At 41.5% G+C, this 27,818-nt stretch overlaps 1 protein-coding gene and 1 long non-coding RNA gene across 3 annotated transcripts in view; one reads left to right on the forward strand and one right to left on the reverse strand.

The window, feature by feature from the left end:
- The window catches only part of lsamp (limbic system associated membrane protein), a 476,457-nt gene that overhangs the window by 16,691 nt on the left and 431,948 nt on the right, over positions 1 to 27,818 (reverse strand). For both annotated transcript variants that reach the window (XM_004567024.4, XM_004567022.3), the window contains 2 exons: positions 20,800 to 20,925; positions 353 to 484 (listed from right to left, as the gene is read on the reverse strand). In XM_004567024.4, the coding sequence (XP_004567081.1) occupies positions 353 to 484; positions 20,800 to 20,925 (258 nt within the window). The remainder of the gene's footprint in view (positions 1 to 352; positions 485 to 20,799; positions 20,926 to 27,818) is intronic.
- Positions 4,497 to 5,454, forward strand: LOC143422033 (uncharacterized). The gene is made up of 3 exons (XR_013101631.1): positions 4,497 to 4,615; positions 4,707 to 4,890; positions 4,977 to 5,454. It is a non-coding gene; the product is annotated as an uncharacterized LOC143422033 (long non-coding RNA).

Below are 27,818 nucleotides of genomic sequence, written 5' to 3' on the forward strand. Positions count from 1 at the left end.
TACGTGGTCTTGTTTAGAAGTTTGAAGTATCCTTTAAATGATGATGTGTTATGTGAGAATTACCATGGCAATGACTTCTGCAATCAATGTTACTGAGCTTCTCTTTCTACCTGGACTCATCTTGAGAAGATTGAAGGGTGCTCCAAAACTTTCAACATACGTCCTTCACTCCATGTCATACTGTTACACTCTATATGCTTCTACCCATATGCCTATCCTCCAATCTTGACTTTTATAGGCTTTTATCCACCGAGTGTATCATCATATTAAATGCTTGACATTAAATGTGTCAAGGATATTGATCAGTGTTCAGTTTGGAATAAAGCACGCACTGCGCTCTGTATTTACTTACAGTTGACAATCACATTGACGTATTTGACATCGGGAGTGGCGACGTCGTTGCTGGCCTTACATTCATAGCGGCCTGCTTGGGTTCGCATGATGCCTATAATGTCCAGGTACTCTTCTCCGTCCAACGGCTCGGCTGCAGTGAGACAGAAAGACAAAAGAGGTGGAGGTATGAGTGAAGGAGGTACCAGGGAGAGGAACAAAGAGAGCAGGCAGAGCGGGAGGGTACACAAATTAAAGTGACAGAGAAACTGACTAAATGATGGATTTCTGCTGTATGATCAGTGGTAAAACAATGACTAATGAAGTGCCGTTCAATTTTAAAAGGAACAGCTCAACATATTGTGGAAATTGATACTGCTGTTATTTTCGAAGCCAAAAGCCTAGCTTAGCAAAAAAGATGAAAACAGCAGAAAACAGCAAGTCTTAAGCTCAATAATTAACATGCCCTATTTTATTTGCGTTAAACCCGAGGTGTTCTCATCCGAATGCATCAAATACGGCTGTTCTGTCAGATGCACAAGGTTTTCCTTGGCATTAGTGATGCCACAGAGTTTCCAAGTGTCAACTGAGGTGAGAAGTATCATGGAGAAATTCAAAGAAAGCCACGCAGAAGTAGGAAGCCAAAAATTTCAAAGACTGGAAGTGGGAATCTCATCAAAGTGGAAGGAATCATGAAGGAAGAAATATGTGAACATGTCAAGCAATCAGCAGCAAAACTGAGTCTGGGTGGTCACTTTGTCTTCCAACATGACTATGACCCAAAATATACGTCGCTGCCAGTGAAGAACTAAGTTTAGCTAACAATGGGACTCGTCTCCACAACATGCTCCTTACAAAATGGCAGTATTTGTTTCCCTGGGTACGAGAAGGGCCTCTTGAAAGTTGTGTTGCTGCTTTTTCTTTGATGAGCTCAGTGTGGGAAGTCTGCTTTCAGCCAAGAAACAGCCAGCTCAGATAGCCAAAAAGCTGCATGGAGCCACATGGCATTACATACAGTCACTTTACTGAATGTGTGACGCTCCTGTGTGCAGTTTATTTAAGCCTTTTTTAATATACGCTCAGACTATATGATTTTTTCCCCCATAGTTTACATAACAACCAACAAAACAGAATTCACCAGTGTTTTCATGATATACGATTTAATAAGATTACTGCCATTATTTTGCCGCCCACTCCACCACGCTTTGCATGGCCACGTTTAGAATGAAAGGCAAAATGGCCAATCTGACTCAGATATTAAATATACTAGAAGCTTTGGGGCTCAAATATTATGCAATGTATGTATTTCTTTCCAACTTTGTCTTATTTCACATTTCAAGGTGATATGACATATATCTTCAAAGGTGACAGCCTGCTTATGTGAAGTGTTGTCCTCGTTCGTAGCTGCACTAATTAGCCACACTTGGGAAACGGAGAGCACTTTGAGGTAGTCTCTGCCCTTAGGCATTACTGATGTAGAACTAGGCAGTGAACACACACACACACACCCGCTGCAACTCGAGAAAGAGAGACAAAGCCTTCTCATTTCCACACACCTGGTCAGTCACAAAGGGGTGCCTGTGGGATTTTTGGATTTGCAGGAATTGTCATGTACGGCGTCCCAATTGGACCAGTAAACAGGTATTTGTAGCCACACATCACACATGCACTGCACTCACACCATAAATTTGTTTGAGGCTCACTCAAGAAAAAGGCCTAAATAAATAAGGGACAATTTTAAATTATAGGATGCGTTCATGCTCATATTCCACAACAGAAGCAAACATTTAAATTCACAGTCGGCTCATGCTCAAAAATTCCAACTGACTTAGATGGACTGTACAGGTGAAAGTGCAGCTAATATTCAACAATTTGTTACGCAGACTTGAATTAGTTGCTTTGTCTGAAAGCTTCAATTAAGGTAGGAATGGGCATCTGCAAATGTCGGACAAAGTGTGTGAACAGAGTGCACAGAGACTACCAGAGAGATATCTGACTAATTGTTTAACGAGCAATCCGGCTAATTACCCATGTAAAGAACACAGTGGCTCGGCATCTCATTAGCAAAGATCTGCTATGTCTTATTAGAGATCTATGGGTGGGGTCAGGAGGTAACAATGGCACATTCTTTGATGTGCTACCATGCTAACTGTGTTTCATCTTCAGTCATAGAGGTGGTGCTATCATTGTGTGTAATATCACAATTAATTCATGTGTTGAATGTGTGGCATCGGAACTAACTGGACTGATATGTGATAATTTGGGTCTAAACAAAAAACAAACAAAAATAACAAGCTTTACTTCAGTATCCATTCTACACATCTACACCTCGTGGTAAATGAAGTTTTAGGAAATTGCAGTAACTTCTTGAAAAAGCAGATGAACCAAAAGTTCAGATCTTGGTGAATTTCTTCTTCTTCAAAAAAGATGCAATTATCTGCATTGGAGAGGGACTCTCCGAGGACCAAGAGAAATATAATATCTACTACAACATCGACTGATACTTCACTTAATCTAAAAAGAAATGTGGGATGATGGAATCGTGGTGGTGGAAATAAATTGCAGAGGGGAGATCTCAAGGGTGAGTGAGAAAATGCGCTGTTTGTAACAACAGTAAATGTCAGCGGTCTCAGCTGTGGGCGAGACCACGCTAAAGTTTGCAGCGAGGGGGCTTCAGGCTCTGTGAAACCCAGAACCGCTCACCCTGAGAAACACTGAGAAAGTGTCAGGGACTCTGACACGGGAGGTTAGTCAAACAATGGGAGTTTTGCTTTTGACATCTCTGCGATAAATCTCAGAGAAAAACCCCAGGTAATGACTACTGCATAGAAATTAGTCGCATTATTTTATGCCTTCAGATATCTATAACCCAGTGTGCAGTTTCAATATTTGAAACTGAGAGAAAGCTAAATGATTAAATCAGCTGCTTAATGGAGATGGAGGTCAGCTGAGATTCAATATTATCTGACGTTGATTGAAAGATCAGTGGGATCGTGATCAAAGTCTAAGCCACATCATATTCAGCCCTCCCTGGACGAACTGTCAGAGCAATGTTATTGGAGAGGTATGATTGAAAATCTGTTGCCATGGAAATTGTCTTGAAGCTCACTATCTTCTTCAGCACTTTGGTTTTCAGTGCTGGGTGGGTGGGGGGACCAGGTGAATGCAAAAGATCAAAGAAAAGAGACAGAAAGTGAAGAGAGGAGCAAATTTGAACAAGATGAGAGGAAGTAGCTAGACTAGTTAAAATGTAGAAATGAACTGTCACCAGTCTAACCTGGAGTGTATAAAGAGGAACTCAATCACTTTCATTAATGGAACGAGACGTATTGTGTAAAGAAACAATTAATTACATTTCACACATCTTTGTCTGCGCCCACAGGAGACTACATCCTACACACTGAGCGAGCGCGTCACATGTTATCTATTTAATGAAGCGTAATGAAGATAGATTGGCTAATCTTGTCTAAGGGGAATTGATTTGAGTGTGTGTACAATCTCAGCGCATGTGTACATACACGTGCCCACGCTGCGTGCAGAGGCGTAATGTCTCTATGGTGAGTATGAAGCCTGCACGCATGAATTCAGGGGTGAACAGAGATTTCCTTGAAGGTTTTTCAGGGAGCACCGAGAGCGGGGACTGACTCAAAAGTGTGCACATTAGAAAAGCCCCATGAAACCTGGCATTACACTATATTATATCATCACATTTCTATGCTAATCTGGATAGTAGAGAGTGAGTGGGTGTCAGATAGGAAAGGAATACATTAAGTAAGGCAAGGTCGTGCCGTGAATGTATTTTGAATACTTGCTTTACCTAAATGAAGCATTTTCTCCTGCAGTATACACAAGGATGACACTGATGTTATGGTTTACTTTGTGTGCTAGCACGCTCACATTTCTAAAAATTACCATTAAAGACTGAACACAGCTGAGGCTAACGGGAATTTGGTCATAAACCAGACAGGGGATCTAAAATGTAATCGTTCGCTGTGCATCACAAATGTCTATCATCAACCTGATCTTTCCACTGTTTACTGTTATATTGAAACATTTAGCATCAGAGCTAAGCTATGCATGGCTAGAAAGATCACTTGTACTGTATATTCACATATATCTGTCATGGTCCGGGTGTGTGCCAGTGTGTCTCCCTCCGAGCCGGCATCTCCACCCCTGGGAGGAGCCTCAGTGTTTTGCTGATCGCTCACACCTGTGGGTAATTTAGCCGGGGACTCATAAGGCCAGCGCACTCAACCTCTCTTCGCCAGATTCTCAGCTAACACCAGTCAGTGCAGGCCACCACCATGATTCCGCATGCACTTTGTGAATCACCTCGTCTCATTGTGTGTTTGTCTCATTGTGCGTCTTTTTCATAGCCACACCAAGCTGCCAAACACTAATCTCTGCCGAAGAGCTCCAACCCGGATACTGGACCACCTGACAGTCCCACAGGCTGTTCACCCGAACCACCTACCTGCCTCTCTGCCTCCACGCCAGGAGTTTTGGACCACACACCCGGACCACTCACCCCTCCACGTCATCTCTGACCACCCGCGGCAAGTACGCAGTACGAAGAAGGATTTTGAACAAACAGCGTATCCATATGTCTCCTTATCCATACCTGAACGTCTGTACTCTGTTTACAGTGACCCTAACCCTTTTCCTGGACCTAGTGTGACTCGCTCTCCAGCCCAATCCCCGGAACTGCTGTTCCCACTGACCAGGACCAGACTGTTACTTAGCCCAGGCGGCTTAAGACCCCTGTTGATTCAGTTGTGGCACTTCGTACTTGTTAAACTCACTTTCCTGTTTATGAATATTTTCTGAGTAATTAAACATCGTCTCTAAAACTACTTACGTGCTGTTCAGCGTCCTGCATTTGAGTCCTGTCACCTTTTTGAAGCGGCCTCGGCCGTGACAATATCACCCTTTTTGATGTTCAGAAGTTATTGTTATACTAATTCTTCTGCCTGTAATTGCTGAAAGTACTTATATCAACATTTGATAAATGCTGTATTATCTGACTAACCCAAGACAGGAGTTATAGCTAGCTATAGCTAATAATGCCATTAGCGTCACTGACAGCCAGTAAAAGTTACTTCACAGCCGAGAATGTTTCCAACCTATAGCAATATATTTGCTTCTTGATAACTCCCGAGATAAAAACTAAAACAGGAAAATTCTGAACTAGTTTTAGATTTTGAAAGCAAACACAGACAATTTACTAATTTATCATAAAAAACAAGCTAATAATTTGTATATCTACTTCCACAAATAAGAATAACAAGACAGACTAAATGTTTGCCTTCTGGTGTCACCATATCACAGAAGTACCAATTATTAGCTTTAACAGAGCTACAATGACAGTTGGCAATAATTGTCATTAAATCTACGGTAAATTAGGATTTACCAACTAACTGTAAGCTTTCAGCTGCTACGCTGCAAATAGCAATTATGTAAATGTAAGTGAGGCCTTCAGATTTCATGAAACACTTTGATATTGATGTTCTGCTTGAAAAAATACTTTAATATCTCATAGCTGTTGGCTATTTTGCACAATTTAGATAAGTAAACATTTGAGCCTCTTTTGAAATATAGCATGCGTGTTGATACATTTAAATAAATAACGTTTTGTTGACCTTTTCATAACATGGAAAGTTATTGCATTCCTGTATTTCTTCAGTTTCCAGTTTCCAGACAGCAATTATTATATAGAGCCTCCTTATATAGAGGAGTAACTGGTAAAAACTTTCTTGTTTAAACCTCTTGGATGAAATGTGAGTTATCAACATGCCAAGGTCTATTGCTCACTACAACCTTCAGACAAAAAATGGACACTAATGACTGTTAAACCATAATAGAGAAAAAAATACATTTTTTACATGTACAAGATAAAGTACATGAAGCCTGAAGCTTTCTAATTACTGAAACATTAATTAAATGCAAAAAATGTCCTGTTTCCAACTGTCAAAGGGCAGGCAGCAGGATAGGAATTGTTGCATTCATTGATTTTGAAAACACCAAAACGTTTTACTTGACTAAAATAAAACTAAAAACTAGGCTTGTAAAATTTCTCTACAAAGTCCATCCATCCATCCATCCATCAGTCTGAGTTAAGGTCACAGGAGCAGCAGTCACCTCCTCTAGCTTTTCCGGGGGAACACCAAGGCATTTCCAAGCTAGCTGAGATATGTCCTCTGGAACACAAACTTGGAGTAATTAGGACCCTACACCACCGGGCAGAACATGTTCCTTCTAAGCCTGAAGGAAGGAACACATGCATGTAAAGGAAGCACTCAAAACATGCGGCTATCCTAAATGGGCGTTTTTACAGTCAGCAAAGAGGCACAGAAAAGAAGATCAGACACCAGCGAGGGAGGATAAGAAAGACAGACGCAACAACATTGTCATCCCCTATGTAGCCGGTGTATCAGAGAAACTCAGGAGAGTTTTCTCCAAGCACGACATCCCAGTGTACTTCAGACCCAGCAACACGCTCAGAGAGAAACTGGTTCACCCGAAAGACAAAACTCCAAAACACAGACTTAACAATGTGGTGTATGCTGTACAGTGCAGCGAGGAATGCCCAGACCTCTACATTGGAGAGACCAAACAGCCACTTCACAAGCGCATGGCACAACACAGAAGAGCCACCTCCACAGGACAAGACTCAGCAGTCCATCTGCATCTTAAGGATAAAGGACACTCTTTCGAGGATGCCAACGTTCATATTTTGGACAGAGAGGACAGATGGTTTGAAAGAGGAGTGAAAGAAGCCATCTATCATCTATGTCCACTGTGAGCGACCATCTTTGAACAGAGGCGGTGGTTTATGACACCAACTCTCTGCCATCTATAATCCAGTTTTTGAGTTCCCTCCCCAGACGCCTTAACGCCCACTCACATCCTGGGCCATCTGACCTCAGGATGATAGGGTGGGGCCAGGTTTCACAATGAACTCACCCAAAACCCTGGCTGATTGTGACCCACACCCGCTTTCACACCTTGGCTCATGGGATTAGGTAGAGGATGGTCAGGGGGTCCTTTGTCCCTCTTTGGGGGGAAACTCCCACTGGGTTTAAATCTGGGACTCTCCACCATTTGACCCTTAGAACTGAAGAAGCTTCTCGGATGAGAGGTGAAACGTCTTCAAGCAACTCAAAGAAGTCCATACGCTTTTCTTTCCAAGCTCCTTAGACTACCTGATTGTTTCTTAGCCTAATAGCAGAGAGGTGTATGATGAATGTTGGTTACTTTATAATTTAGCGATGCAGATTATTGATAGCCAGGGCATTTGAAGACCTGCCTCCTCCAGTGTGTGTGCGTGTGTATGTGTGATAGACACTGCCAAAAGGGATGGTGGACTATTAATCACAGCCTACTCTTTTGCAGGCACAGTTATTTATAACTTATAATGCTGCGTTATCACTTTCTGACCAAACCTACCAGAACCCAGGACCACTACAAACATCACCATGGGCAACATGGTGATTACTACATGACTAAAAATGGAGCGAAACCTGGTTTATGTTTCAACTAAGTTGTGTTTTGGGGGGATTTGAATCTGTTAATACTGTAGTAGAGTATTTAGCATGTTGGGGAGAAAACTGGTATAGTGTGGAGCAAATGACATCTTGTGCACTTGCAACAACAATTAGTGTACTCAGAACAGTTACAAGTGGCTCCAAAAAAAATACCCTTTTCCCTCTTTTCTCTCTATGGCTGCTGACCGGCTAGCAAGGGATTTACAAAAAGATCTCTGTGATTTGAACTAAATCATTCCACTGAAAGGAACTTCATCGACAGGTGGCTCGTTTTCAAGTGACAACCAGCTGGTTTTCATCTCAAGATCTACTAAAAGCTCTCGCAACTGTTAGTTTCAAAGTGGATGCATGTGCAGTCACAAAGAGATTGCACAAATGTGACCAGCATGTGCGGTGGAGGCTTTGCTTTAATGGTTTGTCACCACACATGCAGACAAATAGCAACGGACAGTTAAGTCAAAGATGGGGACATGTTTGCCACAGACAAAACACAGCTTTCCAGGAAGTGAACTTTACACCGAATGTGAGGCACAGTGGTAAAAATGTAATGAGATGGAGCTCCGATACTCCCTCAAAGACTAAGCAATGAATTCAACAACAAATTGAGCATCATCAAATGGTGCTTTGAGATAACGTCAGACCATCTGTCTGACAGCTGAAAGTTAACCCAGAAATTTATCTTTCCAAAGAATAATGACCCCAGCCACACCAGCACACAAACTCAACGGCTCAAAGAGAAGAAATGTAGGTTTATTGAGTGCCCCAGTTAAAAAAAGCCCATGTGTGAATCAAACTCGGATGTTGCGCAGGGAGACAAAACAGACGCGAGAGAAACCACAAATATTTTGCAGCTGAAGGAATTTTTCACGAAAGCCTTTCATAAAACTGCTGTCAGAGTCTGATGGATGACAATTTTAGAACACCTGCAAAAATGTGTTTCTGCTAAAGGGTTAATCCCAGCATCTGAGGTTAAGGTCGAACTTATGCATGTATATGTTATATCTGTACATTCTTTTGTAAACCCAGGATACGCTTAGGTTTCTTTTTTTATTTCTTCAAATGGCTGTGAAAAACTCCTGAGAGTGAAGGCTTTTTTGGCAGCACAAACACTGAAACTACATCTTGTGTTTTTGTTCCAAGCTCACACATATATGTGCCTCCCCTTGCACCTGTAATATCTCTGAATACAGGTCAGAGTTGATCCCCTGCCTGAAATGCCTTTGCTACAAGTCTATTGATTACATTTCCTTAGTGAGAGTGTTTCTTTCCAACTTTTCTCCCAGTGCACTTGGAGTGGGGGCATTTGGTGCGCCGGTAGCCTTGAGCTGCTCTAACAATAGAATGCTCGATGAGAAACATGGAGGGAATAGGTGGTGGATTGTTCTCTATATGCACAACAGATCAATGAACAACACTGGGAAGCAGCTATTATTTTTCCAGTGAAAATGCTAAGTGTCATGATTTGTTCCTGTTTTCTTCTTCTTATTAAGACATATTGGATTTTAGGAGCTACTGCTGCTCTTAAGGAGAAACTATTTCCTGATCAAAGGGAACTCTATACCATAACGGCTAAAATCTAAACCTAAAATTAAATTACCTTTGCTGATGTGCTTGGTGACTGGAAACCGCTTCTTTGATAAGCACTGTTTCAGGGAGGAATTGGAAAGTAATACCTCTGCCGTGTGAATTTGGACTGCAGCGGACGTAATCCCCCTCAAAGATGCACGAAAACAACAGGATACTGTAAATGGAAAGCGTGAAATGATGGAGAATTACAGGAAGCATCTGCGAATGATTAAGTTATACAGCAAGCTGCATTACAGCTGCCCGCAGTTGAGAAGTGATGCCCTAAATGGAGCACCCGAGCCAGCTCGTCTCCCCTGCCGTCATCGTTTTAAAGCATGTGAAATTTGGTGGAAAACTCGACTGGAAAGTGAAGAAAAAGCCTGTGTCCCAGGTGTGTAAAGCATTCAGTGTTTGTGCTCATAGCTGAGCGCATCAGCTGAATGCAGATCAGTTACTGATTTCTTTAATAACAAAATTGAAAGCTGGTCTTTAAGCTGGTATTTAACTACTTCTCGGACACTGAGCTCAAATTGTTTTTCTGCCATTCTCTAATTTGCGATGCAGCCATTCTGAAAAGACAATGCACATAATTACCCACATTTTACTGTCGAGAGCCCCTGCGGCCTCTGGGACATGCAACAGTGGGATTTCTGGGAGCAAGTTGGGACGAGTTGAGCAGCTTGGAAGAAGTGCACTTCAGCAAATGCGTGCCGGATACTGATTTGCATTGTTTGCAAAGTTTGCACGAACAACTTGAGGTTTTCCATATCAATTAAAGCACTTTGCAGGGGTGAGGGACTGCTTAGGGATGGACACAACCGGAAAACATTGTGCACCCCCCCCCCCCGCCCTACCTTTTCAAGTAAGGGATGGGAGAGGAAGCAGGGGAAGAAGGAGAGTGGCAGTGGGGTAGTGAGGAGGATGTGGACGAGGGATGTGAATCGCACAGCGGCGAGCAAACTTCTGCTGGATTGCGCTCATTTGCATGTCCTCATGCATCATTCATCGGCGCCGCTTCGCCATGGCGCGAAACATTACATTTATTTTGCAAATGCTAATTTATGTTAAGCAGCTGATTTGAGAAACTTCAGAGTCAAGTAGCATAAAAGACCCCGCGACATTTATTTTCTTTTGTCTGCACGAGCGCGACAGCACGCCCGTGCCCATGTATGCGCACCTACCCATGATCACCCCTTTAACTCTGCGTGTGAGAGTGTGTGCGTGCATTTGAGCGTGTGTGCGATTGTGTTTGGACAGTTGGTCCTGGCTTTATCTAACACAGCCACATGGCAGCTATCTATCTGTCGGGAGTCGCTGTGATTTAAATGATGGGTCAGCACATAATTACTGAATAACTATTCTCATCAACAGATTTCTCGCAGCGGAGATAATGAAAACACGAGCGGCTCAGAAAGTAAACGAGTTTTTTATGACAGTGTGTTGCCAAAAACAAATGCCTGATGAAATGCAAATATCTTTCCATGGGGCACAATGCTGCGATCTTCTTAAAAGTTTCAATGCATATGATTTCTGTGTGTCTGACATTGTCTTCCAATGACAAATGCCCTTTAATGTCAATGAAGATCTTATGCTTTTCCTACAGCATAAAAATTCATGTTTTTTTTAAGCGAACACTCCAATGTCTCTCTCTCTCTTTCTCTCTCTCTATAAATATAGATATATATATTGAGTCTTTGAGAGTGACTTCTTGTATTAATGTGCTGTGCTTTGTCAGCTGAATTCTAATGTCCTATTGTTCTTGGCAGCAAGAAGCCCTACGGTACATGAGCGATAGCTCATCGGCAGTCCGAGGACAAAAGGAGAACTTCCACTTCTGTTCACAGCCGTTTGCCACCACTGCTGCTGGCAGTGCAGAAATAACACAGGAGTTGGAGCCAAAAACAAGACGGCTGTTTATTTGCCGCTTCTCGAGCCGAAGAAATGACATGCACAGCGAAGCGACGCTGCCGTCTGTTTTTCTGAACGTTGTTGTTCCTCTCTCTGTCCCATTTTCCTTCTTCTTGTTTGTTTGAGGGAGTGCTGGGGTTGCTCTCAGTGTGGCATCACACCGTATAACACTGTGTGCTGTTTGCTGTCTTGTCCCATTCAAGTGTGAGGCTTTAGAAGGAGATTAATTGTTGATAAAGCAGAATAGGGTTTAAGTGATTGAATTCCCATGAAGGAGAGTTGGGTTGTCTGGCTTTTCTTAAACACAGCTGATAAACGGATCTAGCCTATTGTTGTGGGAAGGCTTCTCATTACTGTCTGGATTGATTCAATAGACTTGCATTTGCCATGGGAAAGAGAGGCTTTGTGTTACACAGGGAGAGCGAGGAGAGCAAGGTCAGAGTGTCTCTGCCCACGTGGTTTCGTGTACGCAGATAAAACTGAAACAGAAAATAAGTGCGATCTGCTGGCTTAAGGGGGAATAGCCAGTAGCAGCCGTCTTTAACAATATGAAACATGATGTAGTGGTCCTGCGATTTTGTAGCACTGAACATATTTCTGTACCACCTACGCGAGGATATGATTTGTCGTTACAGAGTTAGTTCCCTCATGAGCTTGTTTTTAGGGGGCATTTTGTTATATGTTATTTGTACAAGCTGGAATGGCTTTTGTAGTCTTTGAGTATTATGCAAAATTATTTACATGAAGTAATGGTATATATTATGAAGTGATCACCAGCTAGCATTCTGTCTATCTGTCTGTCAGTCATAATTAGTCTAGTTTTTCTAACCAAACATATGTTATTAAGGCTCTTATAAGGGCTCATTAGTGCCTCTTTACTCATTAATTGATGCTTATTACAAGAACATTCATTAAAAAGCGTGAAAGGTATGAAAACACTTTTAAAGCACTGTGATTTTATCCTCATTAACAATCCAACAACAAAGTTATTGCAATTTAATTCTTGCAATAATACTTATTAACACAATGTCCTACTGAAGCAAGGCTTTGCTTCCCACGCGCAGATGAAAAACGCGAAAGATAAAAACTTCTTTAGCCATGCTGATGTTCAAGTGGAATATCAGTACAGCTGTGCCTGTTCTATGTAAATTTAGATCCAGACGTATTCTTTTTTCCAGAAGGAAAAACTTGCACTACTGTTGTGAAGAACATAAATCATATCATGATACGCCTATTATAAAGGTAAATGCTTAGATGTTATTAAGAGCTTCGGGAACATCATTTAGCCTTTGCTATCACATAAAATGGTTAAATCTCCCACAGGTGGCCATGACACTGAGTGCTGCTTACTGCATATGTCATAGTATAAGAATCCCATCCTTTTTTTCCTGCTCATCAAACCATTTACTGCCATGGCAGGATTTGTTTTGTTCCTCTGCTCAGTTTAATTAGATTTTCCATATGTTTGTCAGTAGTTTGTACTCGACCTGCATTACCTAACTCATTTCTTGTTCTTCTTGCTTCTGTTTCTTCAGCAGGGATTCAAACCTGATAAAAGGTTATGGCTTCGACAAAAAGTGCAGTTTCAACATAGTCGTGACTTTAAACAAGTCTGAGCTCTAGTGTTCAGCCCACCCAGCGGTGTCTACACCTAATGAGGCTAGGCAGACACAGGGCAAGCTGTGCTCATAATGTCCTGTATAGCATGTGGCATCAGACTGATTTCAGAGCAGCTGCTGATGGCGCTGACTGTAAACAAACAAGTGAACAGTGACAGTCAGCAGATCTGAGACCTGCTGCGAGACAGATGAGCAGCTGTCTTCTCCTTGCTTCCTAAAGGGGCTGGCGTTCCATTGATTGCACACACACACGCACACACACACACACACACACACACACACACACACACACACACACACACACACACACACACACACATGAACACAGCTGGAGATGTGGAGTGGAAGCTTTGACCCAGGTTGCTCTGACAAGAACCTGTCACCACCTTACACTTCACTCTTACAATCAGCTGGCTTGTCAGCTACACTCTGTTACTGACAGCTTGGCACACAATGATACGTGTGTGTGTCTCCCGACTAATCTGCACACCCACTCCTACGACACTACTGAGGCATCTATGTATCTGCACTCTTGCTTGCTCCACTCCCCCTGGAGTGCAGAGATACATGTGGACGGCTGTGCACGAGCATGTTCTGCTGTGCTCGCTAACACCACGTTTTTTCCCAGACAGTGAATTGAGGAGCAGGAAGGACAACTGAAATGACTGTCACACTTCTGCCAAAAGGATGAGATTGGAGGATGATGGAAAGTGGAGGAGGCAGTGAGAGTGAAAATGAAGGAGAGGAGGACGGCACAACAGCTCAAGATGGATAGACAAAGAGTCGCAGAGAAGAAACGGGGAGAGAGAGCTTTCGAGAAAAGGTGACAGTCCTGGGGAGACTTCCCCGAGCCTGGTCTTGGAGCACGGCCGACAGCGCTCTGGCTGATGTACGAAGGGTGTCAAGGGCACTCAGCATCAAATCTCTGAACGGCTGCCCTGCCAAACGCTGTTATAAAAGGGTTATGACTTCAATATTCAGGGGATCATATAGCCAAGGAACGTGGGCTGTGGTCCAAATCAATTCATTTGGACAGATGTCTTTGTTGCAATGAAACTGTTGGGGTAGATTCATAGCTTACCAATTTACAGTTAGCCGATGCTATTATCCAGAACGCCTTAAGAGTTCAGGGTGTTGCTGAAGGACACAATGACAGTAAACACGACTGCTGATGGACAGGGAATAGGCATTGAGGGACTTAAAGTGTTGATATTTTGCTTACAGGAGGCTCTTAGTGGCCCCTTTTCCACTCAGCTGCCAATGTGCAGTACAGTTAATAAGTCGATGCTTCTTTATGACCTGAATTTTAATCATTGTTGTCTTACTGTTCTCACTGCAGCCTGCTCGTCTTTGCTTGTGCGGACCGGAGGTTCACTGTGGTTAGTCTCCCAACGGTGCTGGGTAACTGGTAAACTCTATTACACCACAGAGCTGAGAGGATCATGATTGCATAACGGAACATTAATTAACAACTGGAGTTGCTATAACTGATGATAAGAATGATGGCACCTCTATTAAATATTAAAGCAGTATTCTGTCCTTCTTTTCGAGCTCTCACTATATCCTGCCTTGCTCCCTTTTTCATTTTTTTCTTTGTTTCCTTCCTTCCCTAAGGATAGCATAACTTTCACCACTTCCTCCTTCTTTACAGCTCTGCATGGATCCTTCTTGTGTCATGGAAAGCGAGAGTGAGCCAGAGGGCATGTATTTTTCATACTTGTCTGACTTCTGTTTTGGTGCTCTGAAAGTTTCCTTGCTTGACCAGTAGCTCTATTTCTCCCCTCATCGTGCTCGATGCCTTCCAGCCCTCCACCACCCAGGAACTCTAGCCTACGAGGAGATTTAAAAAAAAGAATCCCCAAAACAAAACCAGTAGTGGGCCCAAGTTAGGAGCCAGCCAGCTACAGAGATTTATCCCATTGTGTCTGCAGATCTCAGCAGATGCATGTCAGAGGAAGATTGTAGGCACTGAACAACTGCTCTGTGTCTCACACGTGCTTTCAGCCTCCCTCACGCACTCATGTTTTGCTTCTCCTTACCCTCTTTTCAATCCTTCCACTGCGATGAATATACCTTCCCTTCTGCACATTCAGTTCAAGCAAAGAGTTATTAAGCCCATATTTATAGCAGAGCCCTCGCAAGGGCTGAACAGAAAGTATTTTGATAAAAAGAACAAGAATGACAGGATAGTGTGGTACAGTCAGCATGGCCCTGTATCAAGCAGCTAAACTAAAAGTTACACTGAACCTGTGGAGCACAGTGGAGAACCTACCCTGTCCTTTCTCAGGTCTTCAGTCTCCCTTTCATGGCTGTGGTCAAAGGGACTTATTTAACGAGACGCCTGATGTACATGTGTTAAATTAAGTTGTCCTGTGGAGTCTGGCAATCATAAGAAACGAGGAAAGAAATGAACTGATCCCACAGCAGTCTGCATTTTTCAAATGCAATGTACAAAGTGCAGTGAAAGTAGAAAATGATGAATAGCAGTGATAAGGAAAATCCAGCTAAACCCATTAGTGCCATTGATTTACCAAAGATAGACTCTTATCAGAGTTAAGGAGATGTGCCAGAGGACTTTAAAGCTCAGATAACAGTGTTGAAGTAAAAGCCCAAAACGCCCAACTGATGGGGCAAAATATGTCATTTCTAACAGCTCATAGCAGCCTACTTTATGTTGAGACCACTATCAGCATTATCATCTTCACATCATATACCAGTTCCTTCCAAAAATGATCGCAAATGTCTGATGACAAATTAATCAGTGGTTAATGACTGGAAAGGTTTAAGTACAAAGTGACAGTCTCTCCATGTTAAAGTGAAACGTTTTGTTATCGCAGTTTCTTAACACATGGGTTCATGCAGTCAAGATGGTCGTTACATTTTTTTTTAGCTTTACCTTTATATGTCTGTGATATTTAAGGACTTTATTTCTAATTCTTCATTTTACATTTAGCGGTCACTGGAACAGAAGTCTGTGTGCACATAAAAGTACAGTTAAACACGGGCAACAAACACAAACAGAGAACATAACATCGCATTTGCAGGAGGATGATGACATGAACAAAATAAAAAAATAAAAATTATTTTAATGAATAAGAAATCTTAAAAAAAGAACATATGGATGTTGATAATTGCTGTATGTAGGATGACATTTGTGCAGTGTTTCATTCAGACTGGCCCACTCGTTAAGGAAGATATAACGTACTTAAATACTGTTAAAACTGGCTTTTAGTTTCAGCTGTTTTTGTGCATCCATCTTCTTTAACTTGTCCGGCTGAGGCAGCCTATCAGCAGCAGCTTGGATACACTGCCGTGGGGGGAAAAAGCAAGGTAGACCATTTACAGGTTGCCAGGACTAACACAAGGAGACACACAACCACTCACACCTACAACTAATTTAAAACTGGCAGTCGTCTTTGCATGTTCTCTGCTCGCATGCGTTCTCTCCAGGCACACTGGCTTCCTTCCAAACACCACACAGAAAGATTACCCCCAAGTCAGTGGATATGAACACAGGACCTGATGCAACAGTGCTAACCACCACGCTGCCATGCTGATTTCATCAATTGTCATTTTTTTAAATGAGATGCCTCTATTCCACATTTATACTCATAATGTAGTATCACTATCATCTCAAATCATGCTAAAAATCTTACCGAGTTGCAGCATGGTCCTCTTTACTCTTAACATAGCAGGTCTGAAAGTCTTTGCCAGACTTGCCCAAGCACAACATTATATGACCTCAGAATGATGTGCAACAATGTGCCTGCATTCTTTCTCAGCGATAAAACAAAAATTGCATGCAAGGTGAATTGAGAGATAAACAGAAAGGAAAAAATGATCCACCGTGCATGAAATGTGTCAGTTCTGATCAAATTAGCTTCATGAAAACCAGTGAAAGAAGCAACAATAACAGACAAAAGACTGTGAAATGCTGACTTTCAGACTGGATGTCTCCGTGGAAACAGATGACAGCCATAATCAGTGTGGACAGCCTGAGAAACCCTGCTATTAACTATCCTATAAACAAATCCTAGGTTGGGATATCAACCCGGACAGTTGGTTGAAAATGCTCAGCTAAGGCATTCGAGGCATCATTTGTCACTCGACTTATTTGTTTCTATGAAATTGCTTCAGGCTTTATCTGCGAGCCCTCGAGAAAAGAAGTTTTACAGACAAAACTTTACAATGCTGTATTCCAGAGCTGGCTCACTGTCTGCTTTTTATTGACTTCTTGGGTTGTTACTCTCTGTTTGGCTTGTTGGTTTTTATGGTTTGGTCAGTTTGATTTAAAGTAGAACGTTGTGCTGTCTGTATTAATTGTCATTGTTAGGTTACAAGCAGGTTAACAGTCACTTCAATTATTATTATTTCTTTTTGTTTGGAAGCTTTTAAAAATACTAACTTCATGGATTAATTCGATTGGTGGTTGGTATATTACAGCCCACGGTACAGGAATTTTCTGTACGTGTTTCCAAGCCATACAAAGTGTGGACTGTTTCATCAATGTAAATAATTTAAATACTTAGTTACTTAGTTCTGGAGAGGCTTTTGACTTGGTAAGACAAGAAAGTCTGTCAAATGTACATTTATGTCTGTCATCGATTTTTCCTTTATTCTGTCATGTTTAGTTTGGGTTCCTGGCAGTTCTTCCAAATACATCGAATTTGAAAGTTTAGGGTTTGGACGGTGATCAGACTTTGGAAATACATGAATGCGCACGATCACGATCAAAGAAGGGCCTTAAAAAGACAGAAGCCTAAGGAACGTGTCTGTGCCGAGCTTATCTTCTGTTTGTATGTGTGTGTATGGATGCCAATAAATTTTCACACATTTATGCACAGCAACATACACAGAAAGAGTCATCAGTGGGAATATGAATATTCATGTGGTTATGCAATAATGAGCTTCAGCCAGACTTTGGCAGTAGAATCCGTGAGTCACACTCGAGGTTGCAGAAGAGTCACGAAATGTAAAAGTTATCTTTAACGTTTTAAGAGTTTACTTGACAAGTAATAAAACATTATGAATATTCCTCCCCTGTTCCTTTATAACACTGATTTGTGTTAGGGTGAACGTATGGCGTGAATGACCACGATACCTAACAAATCATCAGAGTCAGTTAAGTGTAATGAGCAGTAAAAGCTTGTAGTAACCTTGTCGTTGAACATGCATATATCTCGGATTGAACACGTCTTGTTTTTCCACTTATTGACACAGATGTTCTGCTGTGGTTTACAGTGAAGATTAACGATGTTGTTTTAAAGTATGTTAAATAGAAATGCTCATTACGGTAAATGTGGCCATACTGTTATGGACTTAAACTTACTCTTTACACTGGATATTTAACACTGAGTGAAGGCTCAGAGTAAGAGATTTGGGCCTGTACTTGGACTGGAATTTTGGGTCTCATGAACATCTGTGGCCTTAGAAAATAATTGAGAGCATCGCTAGGTGTGGGAAGCGGCGTTGTCACCTTAGCAGGCAAAGGCGTAAAGCAGTCACACTACAGGCTGCCATCATTATCTTGCCCAGCAGTGCCTCATATTCTCTTGAACTGGGTCAGACTTATGAATTCTGGAAAGAAAGAGGCAGCACACCGAAACAACAATAACATCAAAATTGCCTATGTTTAAAATGGTGTGGAACCACAGGTGCATGTGTAGACTAGTAATACAGCCGGGACACCAACAGGATTTTCCTTCTATCACAGTGTTCCAGTGAATAACAAAGACTTATCGAAGGTGCCTACATCCTGTATCCTCAGTAAATCACAGAGAAATTAGATAATAAAAAGTGAACCTTCCTTACTGAACTATACACAACTTGCAGAGTCGTACTTATGAAGATCAGGTATATTGCAGAGTGAGAGATCTACGATTGAACATTGCTTTTTCCTTCCTCTTCCACATTTCCATCAATTTCCTTGAAACAAAAGCTGTTCACACTTACAAAGGAACTTTACCTGCAGTAACTCTGAACTCTGTGGGATCCCCTTCAGCTTTGCAGACAGAAAATAGGAGGGTGCTTTCAGTTTTCATTAAAGCAGCCAGTCGAATCCATACGACTTGCAGAATTAGGTGGTGGGTAAAAAAAAATCACTCTTCTTTAATGCAAACAGAGAAAAAAAAAGAAAAGGAAACTTCTGATTTGTTCTGCTTCCAGGTGCAGGAAATGGATGTATTTGATGAGAGCTGTCTGGAGTGCTGACAAACCGATGCAGTAATTGATAAAGACACATAAATAGAAAGACTTTAAATCAGAGCAAGGCTGTGATCAAACCACGAAGTTGTCAACTCGAGCATCTTCATCCATCAAACTACAAGCTTATCAGCAGTTCGAGTCATTTATCTTTTCTCTGAAATTGGATTAAATCCCAAAGCAACAATGTCGCCAATATCTGAGGGATGCACATGTATGGAGCGATGCAACACAACCCAGCTCCCCTGTACACTTTAATGGCATTCATAAACACCACCTTGACAACTATATGCAAAAAGCTAATATAGGGATTCTCTGAAAGTTAAATTTACATGCATTTATTAAGGTATATAAGCATCTTGAATAATCCTGGCTGGATATTTGACCACTCTTCTTGGCAGAATTGGTAGTTTATTTGAAATGGTTGGGGCTTTGGGAAAACAGTCTGGTAGCCCAATGTGCGGGTTAAAAGCTTGAAAAAAGAAGGCAATTGGACTTCTTGTAGTTTGTGAATACATTTCACCTCTTCTCCATGAGGCTTCTTCAGCTCTAAAAACAAAAGGTGGAAACTAGCTGGTATGTATTAACAGCTAGTGGTCGGATTTTAACCCTTGGCAGGTGAGGATACATTACTGGTCATCATCACATCAGCCAAGGCATGAAGAAAGTGTGGGTCATTACCATAACCGGGGGCTAAGGGTAAAAAAATTATAAGACCTTGCCCCACTTTATCATGTGACCTACTGAGGGCACCTGAAGCAAGGTATGAGTGAGGGTTAAAGTGGCTAGGAAAGGTTCTCGAGACTGCATTAATGTTAATATGTTCTAACGCAGCCTACCTTAATGTTAGCCTACTTTATCCATTCCAAAAAGCAGTTTTGATTTGTGTTTGTGATCACTGTCCTATTGGAAAACTTATTTCTAACATCATGCGGTTGATTTAAAGTAAAGTTGAAGAACTTGAATGTAGTCATTATTCCAAACATGTTGTGCAATGTACTGTAACCAGTACCACTCACAGCAAAACAGCCCCACAGCATGATGCTGCCACCACCATGCATGACAGCTGGTTCATTGTTCCTCACTTTTACCACTCCATATATATACCTATTGCCATTGTGGCCAAATAGCTCAACTCTGGACTTTCCTATTGTTTTGAGTATTTGCCAATCCAATGTGTGCTATGAAACAAATCATAACATACAAATTGATCCAGAAAAATCCAACATTGTTAGTTAATTGGCTGCAAAATCAGTTTCAGCCACAAGCGACGCAGATCAGCTGATCTCAGTCTTAGCTGGTATCTTAGCTGATACACTTCTCCACCTACCCTTCCATCAACTGGCTCATATCTCATATATAATATAGTATTTGAAATGCTTTAGCCTGACCCGAGATTCATCTTTCAACTATCTATCTGTAGCCATATCCATTTTCAGTGATGGGATTCTCGCCTCTGCTATCTCTGGGTCTCAGAACAGAGTCATGCCACCAAATTTAAGCTTTAGTAAAGTTGACAGACATTAATCTTCTGCACCCAAAAAGAAAAAAGATGTTTATTCATGGTTTGCTTAAGAAAACAAAAACCTTTTATTCAAATGTGATAATGAGTACTGATTGACAGTTCTTACCTGATGGGTTGAGCAGTCGCCAAGTGATTGCAGGATCTGGTCTGCCATTGGCCAAACAACTGAGTGTAACGTTACTGCCCTCATTCACCGTAATGTCATTTGACACTTGGTAGATACTGGCTGGAACTGAAGACACAAGAGAAATGACAACAAGATTAATAATGCTATTAAATATGAGCATGAACGACAGAGGATGTTAATTGTCATCAAACCCATGCATATTCTCACCAAACACACAAAGTTGCTTTTTGTTCTTAACCATACATGCATAAAAACTCTTAGATGGAGACACAAGCTAACCTGGATCTTCTCAGTTAAAAGTAGGTGTTAAAAAAGCTTTAGAGAACTTTTTTCTGCCCCTGTTACTATAACCCTCAGAGGTACTTATGGTAAACTTTCTTAACCCAGGATCCAAATAAGCAATTTAATCCCCTGCCCCGGGACCTGAGCCCATAAAAACAGATTGCCTGTCTTGTCATATGGGGACCCACCAGATGGCTGCCGCAGATTCACTTTGAGTTTATTTTGAGGGAAGTAGGCTTTATTTAATATATAATCCAAATTTAAGGCTGAAATGAGGATCCCGCTATACGTGCGTGTGAATTTGACACTGATGTTCAAAGCGACACGGCGCCGTTTCATCTCGTCACAGATCATCCTGCCTCGCAATCACCGATTTACACATCACTCCTGCTGCTGTCACACCCGCACAAACAAACAGAAACACACAGAGGAGGGAGAGTCCTTTCCTGTGCCCTCCCTCCTCCTCCCCCCACAGAAAACAAACAAGCGCCACAAAAATCCCATAAAAGAATTAAGACTTTACAGTCAGCGTTAAAGTGAGTCAGCAGCTAAGGTGCAATCAATCATGAAAGATGTAGAGGGAAAGCATCAGTGTTGTTTTCTTTTTTTTAAAGGATAAAGTATTGTATATGCAGATGAGAGGCCAAAAAATACATAAATAATCAATGACTTTGGAATAAGATGAATGCTGGAACATGCATTATGCAGGAGAAACAGCAATACTGACTGTTTTTTTTTCTCAAAAACTTTAAGTTACTATGAGTACAATAAATGGATTTATTATTCTAATTTCAGGGTCTGTGTTCATACGTATGTGTGTCAGATTTATATTCCTTTGGGCTCAACAAACTGTAAACCCGGCTATATTAAATGAGGCACATGCACAGACTCACAGATCTCTATTACAGTCAGCAGGAATCAGTAGGTGTTTACTTTACTTATAAGCGCTTGCTGCATGTTGTTACTGGCAATCCTTCTACCTAACTGACCAGGGTATCATTATTACCTAAGAAAAGAAAAAAAAGAAGAAGAAGAAGAAGACGAAGAAGAAGAAGAAGAAGAAGACGAAGAAGAAGGAGAAGGAGGAGGAGGAAGAATGGTCTTTTCTATCTAGCTATCCTCTCATCCACTATGTTTTTGTTAATAACTGAACCCCCATATCTGTCAAATAGTTCAGTTTTGAAGGAACTCTCTGAATCCAACACAAGAACAGTTGGTTCCCATTTTACAAACACTCCTGATAATATAGCCACCAGGAAGGAGGCTGGCAGGGTGAAGCAAACTCTGACAGTCGCCTGTGTTAGTGTGAAAGTTCCAGCAGACAATAAGCCGTGCACGGTGATTGTGAGGCATGAATGAAACAACTGATGCCAATCATCTAATAGAAGTGGGATTTTTACAGCTCCTTCTGAAACAATGTCATTTCCTCCTGGCACCTAGGAAGGACTTGAATGCACAAAACGTTAGTTTTTCAGTTATTCTGAAAAAAAGTGTAGTGTATGTGAAAATGAGCTTTATCTGACAAAGCATTGAGAAAATCCAAATGACTTTGCTTATTTTTCAGTAATTCCTAACTGTGTTTGTTGCTTATTCTAAATGGAGCCACTGTTAATTTAAAACAACTAAATCAGAATCAGAATCAGAAAGGGTTTTATTGCCAAATGTTGAGCAGGTTTACAACATTAGGAAATTGCTGCGGTACTTAGTGCAAACATACTGTCATATAACGCTTAAATAGACATGAAAATAAAAATAAGAATAAGAATTAAAAGTGCTAAGTAGATAGATATATACATGAGTGCAGGTGGTGAACAGTGCCAAACATGGAATGCTGCAGTGAACACAGCGTAGGGTCATGTGTTAGTGGTGGGAACAATCATGTGGTTATTGTTCATGTGGCCAACAGCAGAGGGGAAGAAACTGTTCTTATGGCGAGAGGTTCTGGTGCGAATGGACCGGAGCCTCCTGCCTGAGGGGAGCAGGTCAAACAGACTGTGTCCAGGGTGAGAAGGGTCAGCTGAGATCCGAGCTGCACGCCCCAGTGTCCTGGAGGTGTACAGGTGCTGCAGAGATGGGAGTCTGCAGCCAATCACCTTCTCAGCAGAGCGCACAATACGCTGCAGTCTCTGTTTGTCCCTGATAGTGGCTCCAGCGTACCACACGGTGATGGAGGAGGTGAGGATGGACTCGATGATTGCAGTGTAGAATTGCATCATCGTCCGTGTTGGCAGGTTGAATTTCTTCAGCTGCCTCAGGAAGTACATCCTCTGCTGGGTTTTCTTAATGACGGAGGTGATGGTGGGCTCCCACTTCAGGTCCTGGGTGATGGTGGTACTAGGGCTGGGCGATATATCGAGTTTTTTAAAAATATCGATATATTTTCATACGAGATATAAGATGTGACAATATCGTTTATATCGATATAGTCTATGTTACGTTATAATTATACTTGTGGAGCCGCAGGTTTGCCTCTCTTTCGTCCACTTTTGTCTCTACGCTGCGTTACTCGGCCTCGCCTCTCCTTCACTGAACACAACTCCGCCTCCCCCATAGCTTCACCTGCAGGCAATGACAAGATGAAAGCGGAAAATCTCCGTTAGTGAGTTACCGTGCGTGGGGCTGGACGGCGTCAACGTGTTAGCGAGCTAACCGCGCTAGCGAGCTAACCGCGCTAACGACATGCAGCCCGGAGGGGCTGCACGGCCTAAAATCCTTTCATTTTCTCAAAAATCGACAGTGCGCCTTATGTATGAATTCTGGTTGTGCTTACTGACCGCGAACCGATTTTATGTGGTACACAGCGCTCAGCAATCTGTCAAAAAATGTTTTAATATGACTTTGCTAAGCTACGGAGCTGCACCGCTTGATGGATTGTCGGAGGATTACGGCTACCGAGGAGGAGCCTCGCGGAGTGATACGTACTGTGTGTTTATAAGGACCACAAATGGCACCTGTTCAGAGACGTGGTGCAGCTGTGAAATCTCTCTTTGTTATTATGCTCAGCGTCTATTAGTTTACATTTTGACTGCACAATTGTGAGCTTTTTGTTATGCACAAAAACAACATTGTTTTCTTTTATTTATGGACCATGATTATTTAATAAATGCTGATAATTTATTTTTGAGTAACTTTTTCATGTACATCTATGCTGTATGTAAATAAAAGTGCCCGTGTGACATCTGGGACACAGTGTGACTAAGAACTCTCTTTTTGTTCTTAACTTATGGCTTTAAAAAAAAAAAAAATCGAGATATATATCTTATATCGCCATCCAGCTAAAAAATATCGAGATATGACTTTTGGGTCATATCGCCCAGCCCTAGGTGGTACCCAGGAAGCGGAATGAGTCCACAGAGGTGATGAGGGTGTCAGTCAGGATGATGGGGGGGGGGGGGGGGGGGGGGGGGGAGTGGGGCTGTGTGCTTCCTGAAGTCCACAATAATATCCACTGTCTTCTGGGCATTCAGCACCAGGTTGTTGTGGCTGCACCAGGACACCAGACGTTCAACCTCCCTCCTGTAGGCAGACTCATCCCCGTCCGAGATGAGTCCAATAACGGTGGTGTCATCTGCAAACTTGATTAGCTTGACAGACTGGTGGGTGGAGGTGCAGCAGTTGGTGTACAGGGAGAAGAGCAGGGGAGAAAGAACACAGCCCTGAGGGGAGCCGGTGCTGATGGTCCGGGAGTCCGAGACATTCTTTCCCAGCCTCACATGCTGCTTCCTGTCCGTCAGGAAGTCAGTGATCCACCAGCAGATGGGATCAGGCACATTCATCTGGGAAAGCTTGCCTTGGAGATGGTGGATGGTGTTGAAGGCAGAGCTGAAGTCCACAAACAGGATCCTGAAATGAATGTCTCACTGATCATGCTGACATACTTTGTCATGAAACTATGAATAATCTGCAAATATTAAGATTCATCAGAAAAGCAACAGGTAGCAAACGGACTTGCTTGATCACCTGCTAATTTCAGTTTTTGCTGTGAGACCTCATGAAAACAAGAAAATGATCCTACTGTTGATCCCTGTAAATATTACTCTATAATTCACTAGCTCCTAAAGTTATTTCATACAGCGTGTTATTTGGTTTAGGATATTTATTAGAGCATGAATATGTTGTGATTGACAACTTGTTGGCAGATCCAGGTCTCAGTTTTGTAATGTCAAACTTAAAGAAAACAAGATGACAATGACCAAAATACCAGCCTTGAGGCTTCAACAAAACAATGGGTTACATTAAGATTTTCTTTTTTGATCCTGTCAGTGTTTTTGATCCTATCAATGAAGTAAACTAATCAAGAGTGTAACGTGCTTTGGTGTCAAAGAACATGCTGCTAAAAATAAAATGTAAACTCTGTAGTTCATGGTCTGTCATGTACAGCAAATATTACATTTTACAGTAGAATCTATTATATCTGAGACTGTACAAAATAGACCAGTGACTCTTTCCTGTTATTATATACAAAATGACTTTTCATAAAACATAACAATTATGCTTCCTTGCTAAAAAAGAAAAAGACTGAGCATCCGTACGCCTCCATATTTCATTAAGTGAAAACATTCTGTTCCGTTTCTTCACATTTATAGTTTTCAAACAGCCTGGCTCTGTGTTCACTTACCATTTATGGATAACCATTACTAATTAGAAAGCCAATTTGTGTTTGCCCTTTACAAAAGAACTAAATTCACAAAAAGCCTTCTTTGAGAACAGATGTTATCAAAACCAGAGATGTGTGAATTAAATTTGAAGCCATTTTGACTGACTTGCATTAATGCTCACACATGTCTCTATCTCACCCCACAGCGAACTCTGATTAAAAAAACAACAACTCTGTCTTCATCATCACAGAGACGTGAATTATCACTCCGGTGAAGTATGAATTTAGGAGGTGTAAAGTTGTCAAAATATTAGAACAGCATCATTACTCAAAACAAATGTTGTTATGTGCATGAGAGTAATGTGGGCTTGTCATTTATGCATAAAAATCAAAGTAAACCATTAAAATGTATTGTTTATCTGCCTGAAAGTGTTAAAGGCCCCAGAATCAGTTGTAAAAAGCTGTTTTGGAAATTTAACACACTTCCAGCTTTCAACAACTGCTGTCAATTTGTCCATAAACACAGCACTTAAACCCTTACTGCTCCATTAAAGTTACTCATTGGCCCGACAATAAAGACTGTGCTCCAACTGTGCTCTGGTTGTTGGTGTTATCCACACCAGCAGGTGTACTTAGTTTTCTTTTTGCAGTGAGGTTTGCTTTAGATATCGCACCATTGAGTTCTGATGCCTACAGCGAGTAAAATAAGTATTGAATTGTCACCAATTTTCTAAATAAATATATTTCTAAAGGTGCAGTTGACATTAAATTCTTACCAGATGTCAGTAACAACCCATCCAATGACACAGGGAAAACGTATTGAACACACTAACTGAAATTTATTTAATAATTTGCACAAAAGCCTTTAGTTTTTTTCAGGTGATTGACTGGAAAAATTTTAGCAGCTTTACTTTCTTCCTCTGAAACCAGTTGAGAGTTTCCTTGGCTGTGTGTTTGGATCATTGTCTTGCTGAAACGTCCACCCTCGTTTCATCTTCATCATCCTGGTAGACGGCAACAGATTTTTTTTCATCTCGGTACATTTTAACCATTCATCTGTTCTTCAATTGTATGAAGCGTGCCGGTGCTGTATGCTGAAAACAGCCCCACACAATCATGTTCCACACCTAAACTTCACTGCTGGTGTGGTGTTATTAGGGTTGCAGTACCTTTACAACTCTAAACATGGAGTGTCTTATGGCATTCAAAGAGTTTAATTTTGGTCTCATCTGACCAGATGATACTCTCACAGTATTTCCCAGGCTTGTCTAAATGTTGTTTAGCAAACTTTAAACGCCCCTCAGCAAGCTTTGTCTTCACCAACATAGTCTTGCGTGGAGACCGTGACCATGGTGGCTTACTTATTGTTTTCTTTGAAATAATTGTACCCGGTGATTCCAGGTTTTTCTGTTGCTTTCTACAAGTGCTACTTAGCTCTTGGACAACGCTTCTCATAATTCTTTTCACTTCTTGTGGGGAGCACCTGGTCGTGGCCACTTTATGGTGAAATGATGTTCTTTCCACTTCCAGGTTATTGCCCCAGCAGTGCTATCTTTATATAGTCAGTAGGGCCTGAAAGTAAGTGGCAGGAATGCTTTCTAACTGTTGTCATGTTTTTCTGTGCCTTTCTGCACCTCCCTCTCTTTATGTGTTAGATATTTTTCCCCTGTGTCATTTCTGATTGTACACATAATTTATGGACACATGTGGACTGGATGGGTTGTTACCAACATCTGATGAGAATTTCATGTCAATAGCACCTTTAGAAATACATTTACTCAGACAATTAATGACTTGTTCAAATCTTATTCTTCCCGCTGTATATGAAAGCCTATTGTGCTGCTGATTGTATAACTAACAAACACATAAGTGGCAAACACATTTGTAGCAACTGAGTGGGAATTCATCTGCTATTTAAATCTGATAGGACTTGCAGTGGTAACCTGAAATAAAGCTGCCATGTTCCTCCATATCGACCGTGTTTTTCTAAGAAGCAATTTTTCACTGGTTGTATCTTTCAGATTGTTTCTCCAGCAAAGTTATTATAGAAATTTTGTCTCCGTACAGCATCAGTAATAGCTGGCAAAAGCATCACTGAACTGGCATCTCGCTTTCTTTC

The sequence above is a fragment of the Maylandia zebra genome, linkage group LG14 (genome assembly GCF_041146795.1).
Source record: "Maylandia zebra isolate NMK-2024a linkage group LG14, Mzebra_GT3a, whole genome shotgun sequence".
In the NCBI taxonomy this organism is placed as follows: domain Eukaryota; kingdom Metazoa; phylum Chordata; class Actinopteri; order Cichliformes; family Cichlidae; genus Maylandia; species Maylandia zebra.